This window comes from Protopterus annectens, chromosome 2.part0 (genome assembly GCF_019279795.1).
Source record: "Protopterus annectens isolate FY-2018-M chromosome 2.part0, PAN1.0, whole genome shotgun sequence".
NCBI classification, from domain to species: domain Eukaryota; kingdom Metazoa; phylum Chordata; order Ceratodontiformes; family Protopteridae; genus Protopterus; species Protopterus annectens.
In genome coordinates, this window is record NC_056728.1 from 316,396,711 (window position 1) to 316,418,557 (window position 21,847).

At 42.1% G+C, this 21,847-nt stretch overlaps 1 protein-coding gene across 1 annotated transcript in view; it reads left to right on the top strand.

The window, feature by feature from the left end:
• CCDC192 (coiled-coil domain containing 192) overlaps positions 1-4,280 on the top strand; it is a 1,678,242-nt gene extending 1,673,962 nt beyond the window's left edge. The window contains exon 7 of the mRNA XM_044060800.1: positions 3,374-4,280. Coding sequence (XP_043916735.1) covers positions 3,374-3,723 — 350 coding nt within the window. The 3' untranslated portion in view covers positions 3,724-4,280. The remainder of the gene's footprint in view (positions 1-3,373) is intronic.
• The last annotated feature ends 17,567 nt before the right edge of the window (positions 4,281-21,847 follow it).

Here is a 21,847-nt window from a genome sequence, read left to right on the forward strand (position 1 = left end):
CACAAGTAATCGCATGCTTTGGACCTTGTTTTTATTGTAATAATTTGTGGGGACATCTCTCTCCCCAAAAGGGATGATGATTCATTTTTTGGCATTCAGTTTAAGGTCATGTTTCTGGCACCATTCATTTGTTTGGGTGAGACCCTCTTGGAGAATGTCCACATCACTAGGGAAACAGATGACAGTGCCGAGCTTGCAGTCATCTGCAGACTTGGTCAGCTATAGCCCACTGTTTTGGCCTGCACCTCAGAAACGTATATCCCAAACAACAGAAGACCCAAGACTTATCCCTGGGGTACACCACTCATTACTGCTTGAGGTGGCTTCCCCTATTTTGACTAGGTGGGTTCTATCAGTGAACCAGTTTGCTACCCATCTGGCAACACACAGATTGATGCCTAGTTGAGAGAGTTTATCTATTATACTTAAGTAGGGAATAATATTGAAGGCTTTGGCCAAGTTAAGGTAGGTAGTGTGCACCGTCTTCCCCTCATCCATAGCTTTGGTGACTCTCTCAAAGAAGTCAACCAAATTTAACAGGATGAACTCCCCTTGATGAAACCAAACTATGTGGGATCAAGTGTTTGGAGGTTGCCAGTGTGTTTGTTAATGAGGTCCATGATAATCCATTCCATGGCCTTGCAGATCAGGTTAGTTAGGCTGATGGGTCTATAATTTCCTGGGTTGGTGGATGCTCTACCTTTGTGCAAAGGGGGTGACCGTGGCTGTCCCCCACTCTGCTGGGACGAAGCTGATACTCAGGCTTTGGTTGAATAGGGTGCCTAATGGTGCTGCAAGTTCCTGCCTGAGTTCATGTAGGAGGCAGCCTGGGATGTTATTGGGTCCCATGGAGGCTGTATTTTTTGCCTTTGAGAGGGCAGTGATGACTTGCTCCCTAGAGATATTGGGAGGAGAGTAGGTGCTAGGGATGCCCTGATTTACTGATGGGTAGGACAGAGGGGTGAAGTTTATACTGAATCTGTCTGCCAGCAGGTTGGCTACATCTACACCGTTTGTGTATGTGGTGCCCTTGACCACAGTTCTGAGCAGATCTGAGTGTTTCCTCTGAGATTGTGGACATATGTGAAGAAGACCTTATGAGTGTCTTTAGTAGATGTGGCCAGTTTGGACTTGAAGTTTGCTTTGGAGGATTTCATTAGTGCTCTTATTTGCTTGTTCAGGCTAAGGAGAGATTGCTTCCAATTAGGCACCTGCTCCTTCTTGGTCCTGGACAGCTTCTGGAGGGAGTGTATTTACATAAATTGGTTGAATCGTGAAAGAACATACATCATCAGCAGCACAAACTATTTTTATAGAAGATAACCAGCTGGAATATACAAGTATTGTTTAGAGAGATACTTCAGAAGTGCTACTTTACACTGAATGAGAACATTTTTCAAATGTTCTACCTGATGACTGTAATTAAGTTTATGATCTACTGGAACTTTTAGTTTAGTTTAATTAGTGTTATACATATATTATATTGATTGCTTTTAGTTTAAGTTTAAATAAAAATATAATTGCAGTTCTTTAGTTACTAAACTTTTTTGTAAGATTGAAGAATATATCATCAGAGACAATATCAGTGCCCACTTTTCAGAAACAGTGAATATTTTCTTCAATTTTCAAAAAAAGTAATATTGTCTATCATTTCAAATTATATAGAAGAAGCAAAGTTTTGACCAGTAAAGAATGACATTGAGGTGCATGTGGAAGTGAATGCATCACCTTTTGCCTTATGTAATTGTAGCTTGTTGCTTACATTTGCCAAAGAAAATTGTGTAATTATGTTACATCTCTGTGCTGCATATAGTAAGCTGCATTATCTTTGGTCTTTAGTAGGATTGTCCAACCTTACTGCTCAGCTAGTATAAAATATGTGTTAATTATGATGTCAAGGACATCAGGAAGCTCTTGATTAGTCAGCACATTATGGCTTTGTCTTCTGCAGAATTCTTGCCATCTGCAAGCTCTGGAGGGTTGTGTGAAACCCTTACACACCCCACCCTTTCTGTGCACCAGTTCCAGTTCAAAAATAACCTGAGCTATACATTCTATAGCTTGATTCTCTTTCTGTGCACCATAACATCGCAGAGTGATGCATATTTTACTTTGTTAAGTTATACATCTTTTATACAGTTCAGAAACTGCACAAAGCATGATGACATCGTATTTGCATTGTGCTGTTCATTATTAACATTACTCCATGGGTTGCTGACTTCTGTTGTACAACTATGTAGTATTTTGGTAGAGCAAAGTATTTCCAGTTTTGAAAATTACAGCTTCATTATTATTTTGCATTATTATGTCAAATTTATTCCAAACTGTGCAATATTTTACATTGTTATAAATACAGATCACTATGCTTAACATGAGCAAGAAAATGGGTTTTGTTCTTTGAGAACTACAATAATCACACACAATCCCTTACAAGAGATGTTACAATGGCTTCTTTCAATGGCTCTGATGATAATATGGATAAATGTAAGAATGATGCAAATTTGTGTTTTACCCAACCTCAGCACTGAAATAAATAGGACACGCTGGAGGGACAGATTCATAACCCAGAGGCTCCCTTCACTCTGGAATAAAATCCCAGTCCAGGTTAGGCAGAGTCCCTCATTGACTCTCTTCAAGAGGAATCTTGATGAGTGGATGGGAGATCGTAGGTTTACCCCGGGTATCACTTCTGTGTCACTGTTAGACAAAGGCACAGTATACTAACCTCGAAAAAGGGCATAGCAAAATTAATTTAAAATGGGTGGCGAAAGCCAAACACACTCTGGCTAGGCTTATAAATGCCCTAGGGCAGATAGCCTAGTATGAACCTATGAACCTGTGAACCTAAAAACCAAAGTATCTGAATTGTGGCTAAACCTCTGTCATATAAGGAGTCAATGTCCCAATATGCATTCATGTAAAAATGTTATTACATAAAAATCTATGTAGGGTTTTTACAGAAGGCTACACCCAGGGATGAACTTGTTAAACCAGGTTAGTAGTAGTTCATTGTGTCCCAAGGGACTAATGTATTACCCATCTAGCTAACTGATCAGTGGTGTGATACACAATGTTTGCCACAAAGCACTATGACATCTTATTTCAGTTTATTCCAACATCTCATATAGTATACTAATGGCATTATTAAAACAAAATTATTTCTATTTTGTTTGATAGAAGTATTGGCTATAAAAATTCTGTTAACTAGCAGTGCAACCAATAACTGCAACAATTATAATGATTTTACTAAAGAAGATACTGAAAATCATTATTCATTTTCTGTTTATTTGTTTATTGTTTTGCTTTATCTTAATATGTACAAACAAGTTATTTCACGATATGTACTAATCCATAATATACTTGTATTTTACAGAAAGCAAAGTCAAAGAGGGACTTGGTAGTAATTCTAAAGATGACACTGCAGATGATCGTTTCCGTTTGATTGTGGAACTGTCTAATCAGGTCTCACAACAGCAGCAGAGAATAAATCAACTTGAAGATTTGTTGCAAGCGAGAAATGAGAGAGTAAAGCAGCTAGAAGCAGAACTCTGCTCCCTTACAAGAGATGTTACAATGGCTTCTTCCAATGGCTCTGATGATAATATGGATAAATGTAAGAATGATGCAAATGTGTGTTTTACCCAAGAAAAGAGATGTGAAGAGGTTTCCTTTCCCCACCTTGAAGACAACAGCCTGCATGAGTTTGCTCACAATGAAGCATAGGTCCTTTGTATGGAATGCAATAAAAAGGCACATTGAAGAAGACATTTTATGGATGCTTCTATTTAAGTGTTGAGCATAAATGAATTACTTGAATCTGTTAATATGCAGTGTTCTGTTTTAGAGAAAGTAGACTAATACATCAGTCATGCAGAAACTGGGTGTTGGCACATCTCTTTAGCTGTTTAATTGTTAACTGTGTTTGATTTACAACTCATTGAACATATTATATCAAATAATATTTATCCTGAGAGAGTTCCATAACACTATATTAAAAATAAAGAAAAACAAAACTGTATAATTTCAATATATACCCTCCAGACATGTTATCAGCTCTATAAAGAACAATGCTGGTCTCATACAAGTGTCTCATCAAAGCTTGTTGAAGTGCAAAGATTCCAGAGAAAACTAATATTGCTAGGAAAATTTTCAGTATTTTTACCACTTGCAGTGCTTCACAGTCAAAAACAGTGTTGGAGTTATTTTATTTGTGTAGTCCCTCCTGTTTTTGATCATGCATTGTTTTTCATTGATGATACAATAAATCCCTTATTAACTTATTTCCTTGTGGCTGTTGCAAGTTGTTATTCTTCATGCATAGCTGTGTTTCTTATACATTTTTTAACCCTCTGATTTTACTAAATTGACACTAGGAATCCTGATAAGAAACAGAAGAGAAAGGACAATAGTGGTAATTGTGAATAATCAAAGCAAGTTGTAAATGACCTGAAATAACATAAATTTACATGTTTAAATTCAAATTCTGAGAAAGGTGTTACAATATGCATTATTCTAAAAACATAGATGTGAAGCAATTTTCAAAAGTACAAACATTCTCCTTATAGTAATTCTTATTAACAAAAGAAGAGATGTTAGCTGCACTATCATTGGTGCTGTGTTGGTGCACTGGATCAAAGGGTTTCAGTGGAAGATGAGCCTAGCACTTCTGGAGTAGATTCCATCCTAGGCTGTATGTAGCTCCACCTAGTTTATCTGCTATCTTAATGCAGCCTTTGTTTGGTAGTAATGGTTTTACAAGGACATGTTTCAACCACAATGAAACAGTAGGGACATATGTCAGAAGCTTCAACATGCCAAAGTTAGCCTGTGAATAAAACACAGGGGTGCAAACTGCTACAGGGTCTTATAAAGGTTCAATAACCTAAGAGGAAACAAAAAAGAAGAAAAAAGCACCTCCTCACCAGATTCTTTTAGTAAGGAGGAGGATTTATATATGATATAAGATGTATTTCATTGTTTTTCAAGATTCTAATAAGAACATTTCTTTCAGGATTTCCTCCAGGAGATATTTTTATGAAGACATTACATCATTTATGGGAGTTTTTAGATGGTTTACTGGAAATCTCCCTTTTACATAAAAAAGATGCACCCTTTCCATGTGATAATGATTCTAGGATTGTGTGTGTGTGTGTGTGTGTGTGTGTGTGTGTGTGTGTGTGTGTGTGTGTGTGTTAACCAGACTAGAGCACTGACCCCCATAGCAGTTTTCAAACTCTGCTTAGGACCACTGCATGGTTAAGTGACTTGTTCAGAGTCACACTGTTGGCAGAAGAAGATTTCAACCCTTACATGGGAGACAGCTGTATTGCACATTAACATCAATCAACTTCCAAAAATATTAAAACATGTCTTTATTACGATGTGTGCCCTTATTAAATTCTTTATTACAAAGAATTGGAATGTCATGTCACCAATTACATGGGAAAATTTTAGCAATCTTGCTATCAAATATATCTCATCTCACAAATTAGTTTATTCAAAAACAAAAAATAAACGCTATTACCAAAAATATTGGGGTTACTTAGTAGATGTAATTCTTGACAAATAAAATTTGCCCACAAATTGACATGAAAAGCAAACCTTTTAATAAGAAATGAATGTAGTATAACCGCTTTTCTTGCATCTTCTTCCTTCTCTTAGTATATGTGTATCTAGATATTTTCCCTAACCATACAATAAATGGTTGAATTTCTATCTTTACTTTCTATATAGACTATCCCCATTCCACTATCCCTTATGAGACCAAATGAACATAAGTATTCTCATACTCTACTTGACGATGTAGTGGCTTCTAGTGTATATATATATATATATATATATATATATATATATAAAATTTTCTCGAAATGAGATTGTTGTCTGCTTTCTTTACATATGTATTTGTATTGTTTATTTGTGCTTTTGAGTTATTGTATTGTTGTTATTATTTGGAAAAAAAGAAAATTGAAATAAAGAGATTTTTGAAAAAAAAAAGGCGGAAGAAGAGGATGGAATTAAACCCTAAATTATAAGGAGCAATTTGTTAGTTATTCATATCCTTAATCAGCTGTGCTAACTGACAAATTAGGTTAATAGATAAATATGGTAAAATATTAGCACATCTAGTACCTTAGGTTTTAGAGTAGTGCACTATTTTGAATCCTTTTGTTTCTTATCAAAGTCCCATCAACAACCTTTCTAGAGAGATTGCAATTCATTTCTAACAGCGATACTATTCCTAAGGTAGAGAAATTAGGAGTTACAATAGATAAAACTGGAGTTTACACTTGGAAATGTGCATTTGATGCTGTAGATCAAGAGTTGCTGTGTCAGGTGTTATGCTGAAAAAATTAACTTGGCTTAGAATGAAGCCTTATCAAGGGAATGCTAGAGAAAGACTTTCTACTGCTACAGTCACTGAATTTATTATTTAGTCAATCAGCAGATGATTTAATTATTGACTTGGAAAAGAAAGGAAAAACAAGGAAAAATCTAAAGAAAAGTATATACTTTCTAATCCTCGGTTTTACAAGGATTTTGCTTCAAATATTTAAACATTTCATAAAAGGAACTCCTTCACAGCAGTTCTGTCAGCAGAAGTAGCTAAATGGAAATTAGTCAGGCTGCATCTCAGATTCATTGAAAAGGCTGGATTCAACAAGAACTTTTCAGAATGACTGCTGTCTGCCGTTTAACCAATCTTCTTTCCCAGTCCATCTACCAGGTAAGTATCAGAATCTTCATTCTGCCTAGCAACAGGTGATCACAGTCAATTTAGTGTTGCAAAGAATTTATCAGAGTTATGCAATAGAATTTCTTCAGAAACCTCAAAGCCAGCTTGCATCATACAACCACTTTCATTTAGTGTGCCTAACTCTTCAGTTGACAGATCAGCTCCCAGCAAAGAAAACTGTGCAAAGCTTTGCTGTCTGTCAAATAGGTCAAGGATTGTATGCCAGACTACTTGTGGTTCCAGAAAAGAACATCTCAAGACAAGTTGTAGACTTAGCAGCTGTGAACAGATCCATAAGTGCAAAATAATTTATGATTGAGGTTCTGCAGACTTCAATCCCTTTCCTAGGACTGGACTCATTTATAGCCTCATTGAAAATAGAAAATGCATTTCTTCACATCCCACTGGTACTTGCATACTGAAATTATCTCAGATTCTGGATAGCTCATCAATATATCCAGTTTTAACCCTACCATTTGAGCTAAGAGCTTTCTGCAGCCCCCAGTGTATTTACTAAATATTTAGCTCAAATGGTTACACACTTTAGAAAGCAAAAAATATAACTAACCCTCCTAAATGTGATTGTTGGATAGTGGCAAAATAAATGAACTACTGATACAGTACATTGATCAAACCATTGTATTGGTCTAGTCTGTGAGAATAATAGCAAACTATTAAGAAATTGTCTCTGAGTCCCCTCACCATCAGTAACTATAAATGCAGTCACAGTTCTAATGAAAGCCCTTCCAACATAGGACAAGTGAATGGAGAGTTATTTAGTCATGGTACAGTTCTTTCACAAATAATCCATGACATTTTCTGAGGCAACTGGGTCACATTTCTTCTTGCATTATCTTACTTGCAATGGCAAGGTAGCACAAGGAGAGACAACAGTAGTATCCCAGAAATATATGTGAAACCATTCTAGAGATCCACTCTAGAGGGTGACACCTATCCCAAAGGAATTAAAAAAGGAATTCCCATCATGAGAAACCATAGAAAGCTTATTGTTAGGGATGACATTACTTCCAACAGTCAGAGTTCAGATCCTGAATACAAAGTCTTTGGATTAAGCCTGGGGAGCTGTCTTTAGTAACTTATTAGTATACGGCAGCTGGCCTTAAAATGTAAAATTGCTTCACATTATCTTATTTGTTTTATTTAGTTATTTAATTGTGTTGCCTGGGGTAGTACACTGACCAAATCTAACCATTTGGGGAGTCACCCAGGTTACATATATAGCATTAACAGTAAAGTAAGATAAAAGCTATAACTAAATTGAACAGAATAGTGACATAGCGTAATATAGATGTACAAAAGATATGCATATTTACAAAAAGGTTTAAAAAGAAGTAGGATCAGGAGTATACAATCCATAGTACAAGTGTTATAGGTGATGTAAATGTGGTCCAGCCAAAAGACGGACATAGTCTATATAAGTATGAATGGACATTTTAGCAGTGAAAAGAGTAAAAAGCATAGAATACTAAGAGGTGCAATAGAAGAGCTAATAACAGAAGAGGTGAATGTTAGATATATAGTGTGAAATGGATAGGGCAGATAGGGAAGCAGTGGATATGAATTTTTATGTTGTAGAGGTTAGGAGATTAAGCAGCCATGGTTTTCTGGGATATATATAATACTGCAACCATTAGAGTTAGGTGACATGGCCTGTGTTCTGGCATGTGCACATTTATCTTTCAGTTAGATATTGTCTGAACTGTTTGTAGTGTCTGATTTTTCTATGAAGGAAATTAAAGCAATGTAAAGGGCTTTGGTACCTTTCCATGGCAACTTTCAACCAAGTCAATTAAAAATAAGCACAGATGACAGTACAGTAATGTAGTATATCAATAGGCAGGGAGGAACTATATATTTTAATCTGCATGTGGGAATGGGCTCTGTAACATATCCTTCAAGTACTAGCAGCTCAGTTTCAAAGTTTCAAAAATAAGTTAGCTGATACCCTGATAATAATAGTCTCAGAAATAGAAACTGGGCCCAGTGATATTTTTAGTAAGTTACAAAAACACAGGATCTCTTTGCCACTCACAACATCAGTCAGCTCAAACCATTCTGCTCCGTAATGCCCCATGCAACAACTGGAAAACTGATGTTTTTTTCTTATCTATAGATAAATGGATTGATGTTTACCTTACCTCCTTTCCTTTAATTAAATGTGTTTCTCAAATCAAAGACAAGACAAGGAGGCCAATCTATTATGAATATATCCCGCTTGGTCCAAACAGTTTTGTATTATCTAGTATTGAGCTGTACATCTGTTCCACCACAGCTTTTACCTCTACACAAGTCCTTACGAATCCCAAAACATGGCAAAGTACTATATTCCAACCCCACAACACCAAAGCTATCAGCCTGGAGGATACAATTTTGATTCCTAGAAGCAGTTCCTTCTAGAAATCAAAATATAGTAGAAAATCACACAAAGTAGAAGACATTTGTTTCATAGACTACATCATCCCCTCTATACTTTCCCATATCAAGGTTTGTACATTAGGTAAACTACTTATTTGGCTCTACTTCTCAACAAGGTTTATGTTTCTGCAATTACTGCTTGTGTTTGAACCACCCCACAGTTAACAGCACATCCTTCCATTAAGGCCTTCTTAAAGGAATTATTCACTCCACACCATCATGAAGACCCGCTCCAAGGACAGTGTCAGGTGGGGAGTTTGCACTGGGGTGGTACATCTGTCAAAGAGTAATGTAGGGGGTCTAAGGCAAGCTCAGCAAGGACAGAAACCTCCCATGGAGCAGAAGGGCAAAAGCTCCCTTGATCTTGATTTTCAGTATGAATGCAGACCGTGAAAGTGGGGCCTCATGAGCCTTATGGCTTTTTGGGCTTTAAGCAGGAGGTGCCAGAAAAGTTTCCACAGGGATAACCGGCTTGTGGTGGCCAAGCATTCATAGCGATGTTGCTTTTTGATCCTTCGGTGTTGGCTCTTCCTATCATTCTTCTTCTTCTTCTGGATTTTCCCAGTTAGGGGTCGCCACAGCGGATCACCTGTCCACTCATGATTGGCAGTGGAGATTTACAGTGTCGAGTTGCCAGCCCAGTGCCCAACCTTCCACGGAACGCACACACATGCACACACTCACACCTAGGGCCAATTTGGAGTGTCCAATCCACCTACAGCATGTCTTTGGGATGTGGGAGGAAACCGGAGCACCCGGAGGAAACCCACACGACCACAGGGAGGACATGCAGACTCTGCTCAAAAGGCACCCCAGCCGAGGATCGAACCAGAGAACCTCTTGCTGTGAGGCGACAATGCTAACCACTGCACCACCGTGGCCGTCCATTGGCTCTTCCTATCATTGTGAAGCAGAATTCACCAAGCATTGGATTGTTCACCCACTAATAGGGAATGTGAGATGGGATTAGACTGTTGTGAGACATGTTAGTTTTACCCTAGTGATGATGTGTTGTTGTGATAGCAATCCTGCTCAGTATGAGAGGAACCATAGGTTCAGACATCTGGTGTATTTGCTTTGGATTTGAATAAGTTAATATTAGCTCCCATTTGGCCTGCAAATATACCAAAGTTGAAGTACCTCTCATTGAAAATACTGTTTTGACTGTAATTACATCTTCAAGAACGATCTCAGACCTACAAGTTTTAATGTATAATCCACCATAATTATAATTACTTATTAAAGAAGTATCTCAGACTCATAAGTTTTAATGTGTGATCCACCTTAATTTTAATTACACAATGAAAGTGTGTTACTGAAGGCAGTCTGTCTTTCATGTCAAATATAGTTTCAACACTGGCTTTCAATCAATCCATTCATTGGTCAGTTTTCTATCCAACATCATCTGCTGGCTGTACATATACAGAGAAAGCCAAATGATGTTAGAAGCACTGATCAGCTATGTTTAGAACTCAATAAATTAAAAGAATACCTAGCAATCAATAAATGGACTATTTCTAAATAGCTGACCTACTGTAGTATCTTTCACTATCACAAGAGTGTAAAGCTCATTCTTTTGAGGCAGCTGCTAAACCTGTAGCCATATTTTATGAAATGTTTCTGCACAAGACATTTCAGAAGTTGCCACATGACCTGATGTTCACATCTTCACAAAATCCTACAAGGTGGATGCACAGTCTATGAGAAGAATAATATTTGTTATGCCTTGGCCAGAGGGTATCTAGTCACTGTTCACTTCACAACAGTTTTGTTGTATTCACTCACCTCTAAAAATACAATTGTGTGCAGGAATATTTATCATAATAGTAGATCTTCAATTAGACAGCCTTGTAAAGGTAAGAGTATCATCACTGCATGTTCATAATAAGAGTGAACATAGTTTTCTTAATTGTCTTTATTGTACTATTACATGGTTAATATTTTTTAGAAGTATACGTAGGTGTTATACAGCTTACTGCAACCTCTACGGGCTTTTGAGGGTCAATGATAAGCTTGGGCTTTTCCTTTGCTAGGCAGATAAGATCCCTTTGGGAAAAAAAACTTCCACATAAGAAAATATACTGATTAAATGTCATTTTTTGTTTAAGAAAGTTATTTTTATAGGAGTTTGTGTTTTAATGGACAGTCACAGGCTTAACTGTACTTTTAAACAGGACCATGTTTATTCCCTGTCAGTTTAAAAGTAGTTAAAAATTGATCTGAAGTAGGAACTTCATTTGTCAGCAACCTTTGGGATATGGATCCGATCTCGGATCCGAGCCGGCAACTTCTACCACAGCATAGATCTGAGCTCCTAGCTCCTCCCTTTACCCATAATCCCCTGCCAACCCTGACTGACCTCATATCTAGTTTGCCACGCTTCAAGCTATAAGCTGGATTTCGAGCTCCTGATAGTTGGATAACTTTTGTGAGAAAAACTTTGCATTTTGTCTTCCCTTTTCTTGTGTGAGTGTGTATGAGTGTTTAGTTATCCTATATTTGTCTTTTTTTTGTGTTTATTTTTCCTCCCTGCCCTCGCTGGTTCGTAGTGTGTGTTTGTGGTGTGTGTAGGGGCCTAGTGAGTGTGTTTTCTGTATACTATGTCGGAGGCCCCTAAAGCCATCTTTTCAAAATGCACCGAGTGTGGCCATAAGCTTTCACCGGCGGATGGCCACACCCGGTGCGTTAGGTGCCTTGGGGTTGAACACCTCTCCTCGGGATGCATGATTTGCGCAGCGTTCAACCCCAGGGCACTTAAGGACCGGAGGTCGAAGCTGATTCTGGCGGGCCTTTTGCCCCCGGATTCGGCTCCAGCCTCCGGTACTTCTGTGGCCGCTACCCAGCCCTCGGTGGTAGCCACCCCTGTCTCCCTTCCTCCGGTCAGGACTCAACCTCCCGCTTCAGCTCCAGAGTAGAGGGAGGCCGGGAAAGCCAAATGGAAGGAGAAGCACCATAAGCGGCGGGCCGAGGACTCCTCCTCGGCCCTGCCCGCCAAACGGGCTTCTCCATCCAGAGTTTCTGGATCACCTCCTCCTCGGCTCCGGTCCGCTTGTTTCTCACCGGGACCCGGGGAGGAGGGGACCCAATCCCCGTCAAGGTCATCGAGACGACACTCTAGGTCTGCCTCGTTGGCCTCGTCGAGGTCCACCTTTAGCATGTCAGATGCAGACATGGACCGGATGATGAGGAGGTTCATCCAGGCCCAATTGCAGATGGGAGTGCTCTTGCCTCCCCCCCTCCGGGGGGGGGAGCTCGACCCCATTTTTTGCTCCGATCGCTCCTTCTCCGACCCGCTTTCTGGGTTCGGAGCATTTGGAGCTGAGCCGCGTTGGATCCGGGGGTGGGTCTGAGCCGATAGTACTGGTTACTTCGGCTCTGACTGGTCCCTCGAGCTTGTCAAATCCGACCTCTCGGAGCCGTGGGTTGAGCTTCGGATCCGAGGGATTCTGTGTGACTTCGGCTCCGTCCCGGTCGGAGCACACGAGTCCTTCGGATCCGAGGGTCTCGGCCCCGGATCCGGTCCCTGCTTCAGATCAGAGTGGGAGTCGACTCTCGGATCCTATCGAGAGTGGCTCCCCCTCGGCTTTCACAGTGGTGGAGAGGGCACTGTTGAGTGCATCCGGGCCTCCGGTCCTGGCTTCGGCTCCCCCCTGCACTCCCTCTCAGCTGGTCCAGGCTCCCATCACCCGGCCTTCGGGGCAGCCTGCTTCAGCACCTCTGGGAGTTCCTTTGGAACGTGACATTGCTGGTGAGTCTTCCTCGGACAGCCCCCCCCGAGGAGGTCCCTCACAAAGCTAAGTGTAAGAGGAGGCACATGGACTCCCCCTAGTCCCTTACGGAAGATATGGACTTAGATGAAGGGGAAGGCTCCCCAAGGTCACCCCCCGAGGATGTCTCATTTGGAGACATCATGGAAATGCTCAGGATTAGGGGAGGGTGGTCTGCCCCCAAGGCTTCCTCCGATGAGTCCGTATTCCTAGAGGCATTCAAAGCAGGGCCATCTACCTCTTGGGTGTCCCCTCCCCCCGACCCCCTGGTGGACCTTATTTCCACCAGGACTTGGAAGGAGACGGACACTGTAGAGCCAGTCCCCAAGCGCCCGGATAGAATCCTGAGTCCCCCTGCTGAAAAAACCCACTGGAGCAGAGGTCCCCCCATGGATGCCATGTTGGTGGCGGCGGCCACTAAGAGAGAGTTGGCTCTGGAGAGCTCCACGGTCCACCCGCCGAGTAAGGAGTCTCGAGCAATGGACCACCTTGGGAAGTGGGTCTTTAGTTCAGCAACCTTCTCCATGAGGGCACTGAACTATATGGCACACGTCATCCGGATGCAGCAAGATCTAATAAAAGAATACACTGCATCCCCCCCAGAGTCCATGTCGGAAGGGGACAAGCAGCTGTACTCCTCCCGAATGTCCACTCTACATTCAGTTTCCAACACCTCTATGCAGCTCTTGTCTCATGCCACTGAAGGAGCCGCTAGAGCTGGCGGAGCCGGCCTGGTAATGAGGCGCCAAGCCTGGCTCCGACATTGTGACTTCTTGGAACCCTTTAAGGCATCATTCGCGAATGCCCCCTTTGATGGTTCTGCACTGTTTGGCAAAACCATTCGCGACACTTTAGTCCAGAGCAAGAAAGACGGGAAGACGTTGTCTGCCATCGGAGTCCGCTTCTCTGCTCTCCAGAGGTCCTTTTCCAAGAACCAAAAGGGTCAGAGAAGATGTGGTTCCGTAAATTGCATCAGTCCCAGTCTGCTCCGGACAACCAGTCCTCTCATGGCAGAGGAGGACAGGGAGGACGCCGCCCAAGAGGCAGAGGGGGTCCCAGAAATTTTGGGTCCAGAGAACCCTTATCTGAGAGGACCACGCAGAACCCCTGAGGGGTTGCCCGGCTGCTCCATTCTGGAGGCAGTCGGGGGGCATCTTTCGAAGCACCTAGCAATGTGGGAGTCCATAACAACAGATCGCTGGGTGCTTCGCATCATATCCAGAGGCTACCAAATTCCCTTTATTGTAACCCCCAAACCCAGAAGCCTCCCCGACGTACCACCCAATCAGAGGGAGGCGGCTGCTACAGAAATTCAGCAGCTTTTACAAAAAAGAGCCATCCAACCCATCACCCCAGATCAGTTCGGATCAGGGTTTTACTCCAGGTTCTTTCTGGTGCCAAAAAAGAAGGGGGATTTGAGGTCCATCCTCGACCTCTCTCTCCTGAACCTGGCAGTACCCAAAGAAAAGTTCCGAATGGTCACACTACAATCTATTCTCCCCCTATTACGGGAGAACGACTGGATGTGCTCAATAGACCTCAAGGATGCGTACTACCACATTCTGGTGGACAGACGCTCCAGGAGGTTCCTCCACTTCCGGCTGGGAGCCAGTCACTTTCAGTTCAGGGCCCTCCCCTTCGGTCTCACCTCAGCCCCCAGGGTGTTCACCAAAGTCTTGGCAATTATAGCGGCCCACCTGAGGCTTCAGGGAATTCAGGTCTTTCTGTACCTGGACGACTGGCTCCTCATCACCCCAACAAGGCATCTGCTCTGTTCAGGCAGGGATTGTTTCCTCAATCTTGCTCCATGCCTAGGGTTGACTGTCAACATGGCCAAATCCTCTCTGGCTCCTAAACAGGTAATAGATTTCATAGGGGTGAGATTGGATTCCAGACTAATGCTTGCCTTCGTGACTCCCGATCGGCTTCAGAACCTGAGGTTGCATGTTCAGGCCATTCTCTGACTTCCTGCTCCACCGGCGGAATTGATCCTGAGGGCTCTAGGGTCCATGGCGGCAGCAATTCCTCTGCTGCCCCTAGCCTGTCTAAATATGAGGGTCCTGCAGTGGACCCTTCAGGTACAATGGTCCCTCTCTCGCAACCCCCTGTCCCATCCTATTCCCCTAAGAAGGGCTTGCAGAGGGTCGCTCATGTGGTGTCTCCAGTCCCTGAGTCTCCACATGGGACGACCATTCTCGATGCCTTCCCCCATCGCCACAGTGACCACGGACGCCTCTCGCCTGGGGTGGCACTATTCAGGCAGAATGGTCCACGGCACGTGGAACGACACAGAGACCTCCTTGCATATCAATGTCCTAGAGATGAGGGTGGTGCTTTTGACGTTGCAGGCACTTCACAGTCTTCTTCCGATTGGGACGATTGCAGTACAAACGGACAACATGTCAATTGTCTGGTACATCAACAAACAGGGGGGAACCAGGTCTTATCCTCTTTGTCGCGAGGCCATGAGAGTGTGGGAATGGGCGATATCCACCAACCGCTTTCTCATTGCAACGCACATTCTGGGACGGTCCAACATCCTAGCAGACAGGCTCAGTCGTTCGATTCTGACCCCGTACGAATGGTCTCTCAATCCTCTAGTAGCGAAACAAATATTTGCCCAATGGGGGCAGCCCTGTTGCGATCTTTTTGCCTCTCCTTCTAATACCAAATGCAACAGTTACTTCGCTCTAATCCCCCCTCAGGGGGAGTCCCCGAGAGACTCTCTAGGACATGCTTGGCCTCCCAGTCTCCTGTATGCTTACCCTCCATTGCCCATGATGCTAAAACTCTTACAGAAAGCCAGTCAGCTGGGGAGCAAAATGATCCTCATTGCCCCATTCTGGCCTCGTCAAATGTGGTTCCCATACCTGTGGTCTCATCTGATTCATCCACCCTGGATTCTGGATCCCCTTCCGGATCTCATTACTCACCCTCTGGGTCTTCCGACCCCCAACCTGGTCAACCTCAAGCTGACTGCTTGGTTGCTCCAGTTCCACTCCTGATAAGGACTCCTGGAATCTCCTCACCAGTCAAAGCCATCCTAGTAGCAGCACATAAACCTTCCACCAGAAGGGTCTATCGAAGTAAGTGGAAACGTTTCTCCATTTGGGCGGAACACCATCACTTAGATCCTTTCACGGCGCCTCTTACGTCAGTTTTGGATTTTCTAACTACCCTTTTTCATCAAGGGGCTAGCTGCTCTACAGTCAAGGTACAACTAGCAGCGATTTCGCATTATCATGTAGGGCATGAATCGGGCCCTCTAATTACTTCCAAGCTTTGTAAAGCTTTCCTCAAGGGTACCTTCCTCCTCAGACCCCCGGTCAGAGAGGTAGTACCCCCATGGGATTTATCTTTGGTTTTTCAGGCCTTGACTAGCCCCCCTTTCGAGCCGGCGGCTACGGTTGATCTTAAATACCTCTCTTGGAAGACGGCCTTCTTGGTGGCCATTACTTCAGCTAAAAGGGTCTCTGAGCTTCAGGCTCTATGTGTTAAACCGTCGTACTTAGCCTTCCATCAGGATAGAGTTTACCTCAGGATCAATCCATCCTTTCTGCCTAAGGTATCTTCGGAAGCTAATATTAATCAATCTATTAATCTTCCCGTGTTCTTTCCCAATTACCAGAACAAAGGAGAGTACAAACTGCATTACTTGGATGTGCACAGACAATTACGCTTTTATATTCATCAAACTGCTGGTCTTAGGCAATCTGACCAGTTCTTTGTCTCCTTTGCCAAAACAAGTTTAGGCAAGTCAATTTCTAAAGTTACACTGTCACGGTGGATAGCTAGTTGTATCCTCTTGGCGTATCAGAGTTCGGGAAGGTCTGCACCTCAGGGAGTCCGAGCTCATTCTACTAGGGCCGTCGCTACTTCGGCGGCTTTTAAATCTAGGGTTCCCTTAGATGATATTTGTTCCGCAGCCACTTGGGCCTCATCTCATACCTTTATCAGCCATTACAAACTGGATGTTGTCTCCAGAGGTAGGGCGTCCTTTGGCTCTGCAGTGCTCCGGAATATTCTTCCTTAAAGGCCACCCAGGATTCAGGTAGCTGGGGACTCTGTCCCAAAGGTTGCTGACAAATGAAGTTCCTACTTCAGATTAAGAAGTTATGTACTCACCATAACGTTCCATCTGAGTAGGTATTTTCATTTGTCTGCAACCATCCCCCCCTCCTTCCCCCTGACCTATAGGATCTGTCTTAGATAAGCCCCTTCTGGGGCACAGGAACAATGGTTATATCGGGCAAACTTGATCTGAGGTCAGTCAGGGTTGGCAGGGGATTATGGGTAAAGGGAGGAGCTAGGAGCTCGGATCTATGCTGTGGTAGAAGTTGCCTGCTCGGATCCGAGATCGGATGCGTATCCCAAAGGTTGCAGACAAATGAAGATACCTACTCAGATGGAACGTTATGGTGAGTACATAACTTCTTATTTTAAACCATGTTTTGTGGAAAAATTGTGTTTGTTTTACTTTGGGGATGGCAAAGTGTATTTAAGAGCTTTTTACTGCATTTTTGTTTGAAAAATGGGACTTTTAACAATTTTAAATTTTACAAAAAGAGTACTTTGAGGGGTTGATGAATGAAGAGAATGAGAGGGAGAGAAGGTTGGATTATGTGGGGATAGTGAATCATGAAGTGCAATGGATTAGCAAGGCGGAAGTAAGGATAGCTATGAAGAGGATGAAGAATGGAAAGGCTGTTGGTCCAGATGACATACCTGTGGAAGCATGGAGGTGTTTAGGTGAAATGGCAGTGGAGTTTCTAACCAGATTGTTTAATGACATCTTGGAAAGTGAGAGGATGCCTGAGGAATGGAGAAAATGTGTTTGGTACTGATTTTTAAGAATAAGGGGGATGTGCAGTGCTGTAGTGACTACAGAGGGATTAAATTGATCATTCACAGCATGAAGCTATGGGGAAGAGTAGTGGAAGCTAGGTTAAGAAGGGACGTGATGATTAGTGATCAGCAGTATGGTTTCATGCCAGGAAAGAGCACTACAGATGTGATGTTTGTTCTGAGTGTGTTGATGGAGAAGTACAGAGAAGGTCAGAAGGAGTTGCATTGTGTTTCTGTAGACTTAGAGAAAGCATATGACAGGGTGCCTAGAGAGGAGTTGTGGTATTGTATGAGGAAGTTGGGAGTGTCAGAGAAGTATGTAAGAGTGGTACAGGATATGTAAGAGGGTAGTGTGACAGCGGTGAGGTCTGAGGTGGGATTGATGGATGCGTTTAAGGTGGAGGTGAGATTACATCAAGGATCAGCTCTGAGCCCTTTCTTATTTGCCGTGGTGATGGACAGGTTGACATACGAGATCAGACAGGAGTCCCCTTGGACTATGATGTTTGCAGATGACATTGTGATCTGTAGTGAGAGTAGGGAACAGGTGGAGGAGACCCTGGAGAGATGGACATATGCTCTAGAGAGAAGAGGAATGAAGGTCAGCAGGACTAAGACAGAATATATGTGTGTGAATGAGAGGGAGGATAGAGGAATGGTGGGGATGCAAGTAGTAGAGGTGGCGAAGGTGGATGAGTTTAAATACTTGGGATCAATAGTTCAGAGTAATGGTGAGTGTGGAAGAGAGGTGAAGAAGAGAGTATAGGCAGGATGGAGTGGGTGGAGAAGAGTGTCAGGAGTGATTTGTGACAGACGAGTACCAGTAAGAGTGAAAGGGAAGGTCTACAAGAGGGTAGTGAGACCAGCTATGTTATGTGGGCTGGAGACAGTGGCATTGACAAAAAGGCAGGAGTTAGAGCTGGATGTGGCAGAGTTAAAGATGTTAAGATTTGCAATGGTTGTGATGAGGATGGGACAGGATTAGGAATAAGTATATTAGAGGGTCAGCCCAGTTTGGAAGGTTTGGAGACAAAGCCAGAGAGGCAAGATCACATTGGTTTGGACATGTGCTGAGGAGGGATGCTGAGTATACTGGGAAAAAGATGCTAAGAATGAAGCTACCAGGTAACAGGAAAAGAGGAAGGCCTAAGATAAGGTTTATGGATGTGGTGAGAGAGGATATGCAGGTGGCTGATGTGACAGAGCAAGATGTAGAGGACAGGAAGAAATGGAAACAGATGATCTGCTGTGGCGACCCCTAATGGGAACAGCTGAAAGAAGATGATGACAGGGTTATGCTACTTGTTTTCCCTGGGAAAATATGTGACACCTTTGTAAAACTACATAACTACATGGACTACATAAAGAGAGAAATGATGCAGCTTTCAGACAGTGTGTCCAAGGCAGCTATGAGCCTAGGACTGAGCAGCATTCTACCTTCTCCAAGGATGATGCCACAATAAAAGCAAAAAAAATAGTTGACTTCAATAATTGACTTTGTTTCACTGTCATTCAAAAGGAGTCCAAAATTTCTCAGCCTGGGAGGATATGATCAACAGACAGATCACATTGCTTCGCCAGAGATGGCCTGCATCTGTCCCCTCCAGAGTTTCTATTATTGACAAAGATATTGTCCACCCCATAGTGCTTTTTTTGAGCAGTGCCATGCCATGTTTGATAAACCTACCAACATAACCAAACAAGCAAAGAAAAATATGAAGGTGTTACTAATCAATGCTAGCAGCCTAAACAAGAAAGTTGACTCCCTACAAGGTCTTCTCACCCTGGTAGGTGTTGTCATCTGTATAGTGACTGAGCCATGGTTTAAAAGGGTGGAGACCACTCTGGCTGTGACAGGGCTATAATGCCTTCTACATGTTTAGACCAGCTACTGTGCAGGTAGGGAAAAAGGTAGAGGTGTCTCAATTTTCATCCAGAAGAGAATTACATCAACTGGTAATGCACTAGAGCTTCTTCATGTCCAAATAACCATTAGAAAGGTCTCATTCCATATACTATCTAGCTATAAAACTCCATCTGCTTCACAAGAAAGTCATAGTACCTATCTACAGGAACTAGAATCACTCAGTAATAAACCCAATACCATTTTCCAAAGTGATCTAAACTATCCACCTATAACCAACACCACCACTAATGCACAATCACATAGATTCCTTGAGTTTGTTAATACAAATGCCCTGGAACAGTTAGTCAGAGTAGCCATTAGGGGGAGTAACATCTTGGATCTTGTCCTTGCTAATATGGGGGCATCTTGCACCATCCCTTGTGTATCTTCATCACTTGTTAGGTCTGATCCTGAAATAGTCTCCTTTTAAATAAAATTGAAACCAGAGATACCATCCACCTAAGTTACCTTTAGAAATATCTTCAAAATAAACAACCTACTCCTAAGTGATACTTTGGCAAGCTTCAGATCCCCACCAAACTCAGTTAACTCCATTAAATATGCGGAAATGTACACCAACGCACTATGGAGCATGTAAGCAGCTGCATAGATGTAGCTGTACTCTGTAGGAATAAGTGCAGTGCAGTGCAAATTCCAGGAACCAAAATATCAATAAGCTTTACAATAGGAAAAGAATTTTCACCAAAACTAAGAAGAGTAACACCCAGAATGTTTGAGCACTAAAACAAACAATGCAGTAGCTTAATAAAATCATCCAAAGCCAGGTTTGAGGCTAAATAGGTACCCAAGCCAAAGATAATCACAAGACCTTTCTCAATTATGTTCATAATATCAAAATCACAATGTAGAAATGCACTGAGCTGATTGTGAACAATGTTACTTATACTGAGGCTAAAGGTATAGTGAAGCTAGTAGCCCATAAATTTATCTCTAACTTTACCCCTCTCAGTCCCTCAGAAAATAGTATGAGCTGTTACAGATGAAATTTCCAGAACCTTCACCCATTCCTCCAGTGCTGTCAGCTTTGGAGGATGTGTATGTCACTGTCTGCAATTTTTTCTAATTGTAGCTTGTTGCCCCTTTAATAGGGCAGATATAATGTGTAAAATTCTTTTGTCTTTTTAAGTTTTTATATACATCTCAAACCTGACCCAGCAATAGTAGCTTTAGTTAATCAATCTGCATACATTTGTTTGATTCTACTGGAATAATAAAGTATGAGAAAAAAGTGCATGCTTCTGCAACTTTGATTTTTGAAATTTTGAATTGTCAGACTCATATGTTAAATTTTATTCTGACTAATTGTGAAAAATATGATGAATGTTTTATCTGTAGTTCCTTCTTGTGAGGAAATATCTGCTTTAAATGGTTTAATTTTTCCATTTTTATAGGTCACTACTGTCATTGATAATTCTTCCAGGACTATGGTCACTGGTACTGTTTTGAGGAGGTTTGCCTGGCTGTGCTCTTAGATTTTCTCTTATAATGGGAAAAATGAGGTTTTAAATTCTCCTTTTGATAGAGTGGTTTTGGTTCCAGTGCTGCAGGGGTTGTCAAAAAGTGTGATGAGAGGGTTAAGCTGATACATGGAATCTCTAAGATTTTTCAGCCCTCCTTTCCAATCTTTCTTAAATATTCTTTAATGCCTCATCCAATTTTGTCAAGATAAAATAACAACATAAACAATCTCAGCAATGCTGGTAAACAGACATTTAAAAAGAAATGGCAAGGAGGATCCAAAAAGGATACAGGAACCCCCTAAAATGAATGACAGTTCAACAAGTCAGAATGACTATTTAAGGGACCTTGCCCCCCCCCCCCACCACCACCACCTTGGTAGGCCTTTATCCCTTCCAGAAAGTCTGAACATCCACTTTTCTCTTTGGTAACATATAGTTTCAGACAAACGATAAGATCATTCATTAAGGTTACACATAGCAGTGGGATGAAATTCATCCTTTCCAGGAGGTAATTCCTCAACCACCAGACCAAATTATTTTATTTTCCCCCTGTTCTTCAACACATGTTGTCTCATGGAGTGATAGAGACAGTTCCTCCTTCCCAGGTTAGGATGGGTTTTTATTTAAGGATGTTTTTGGTGCCAAAAAAAGAAAATGTATGGAGGCCAGTTCTATATCT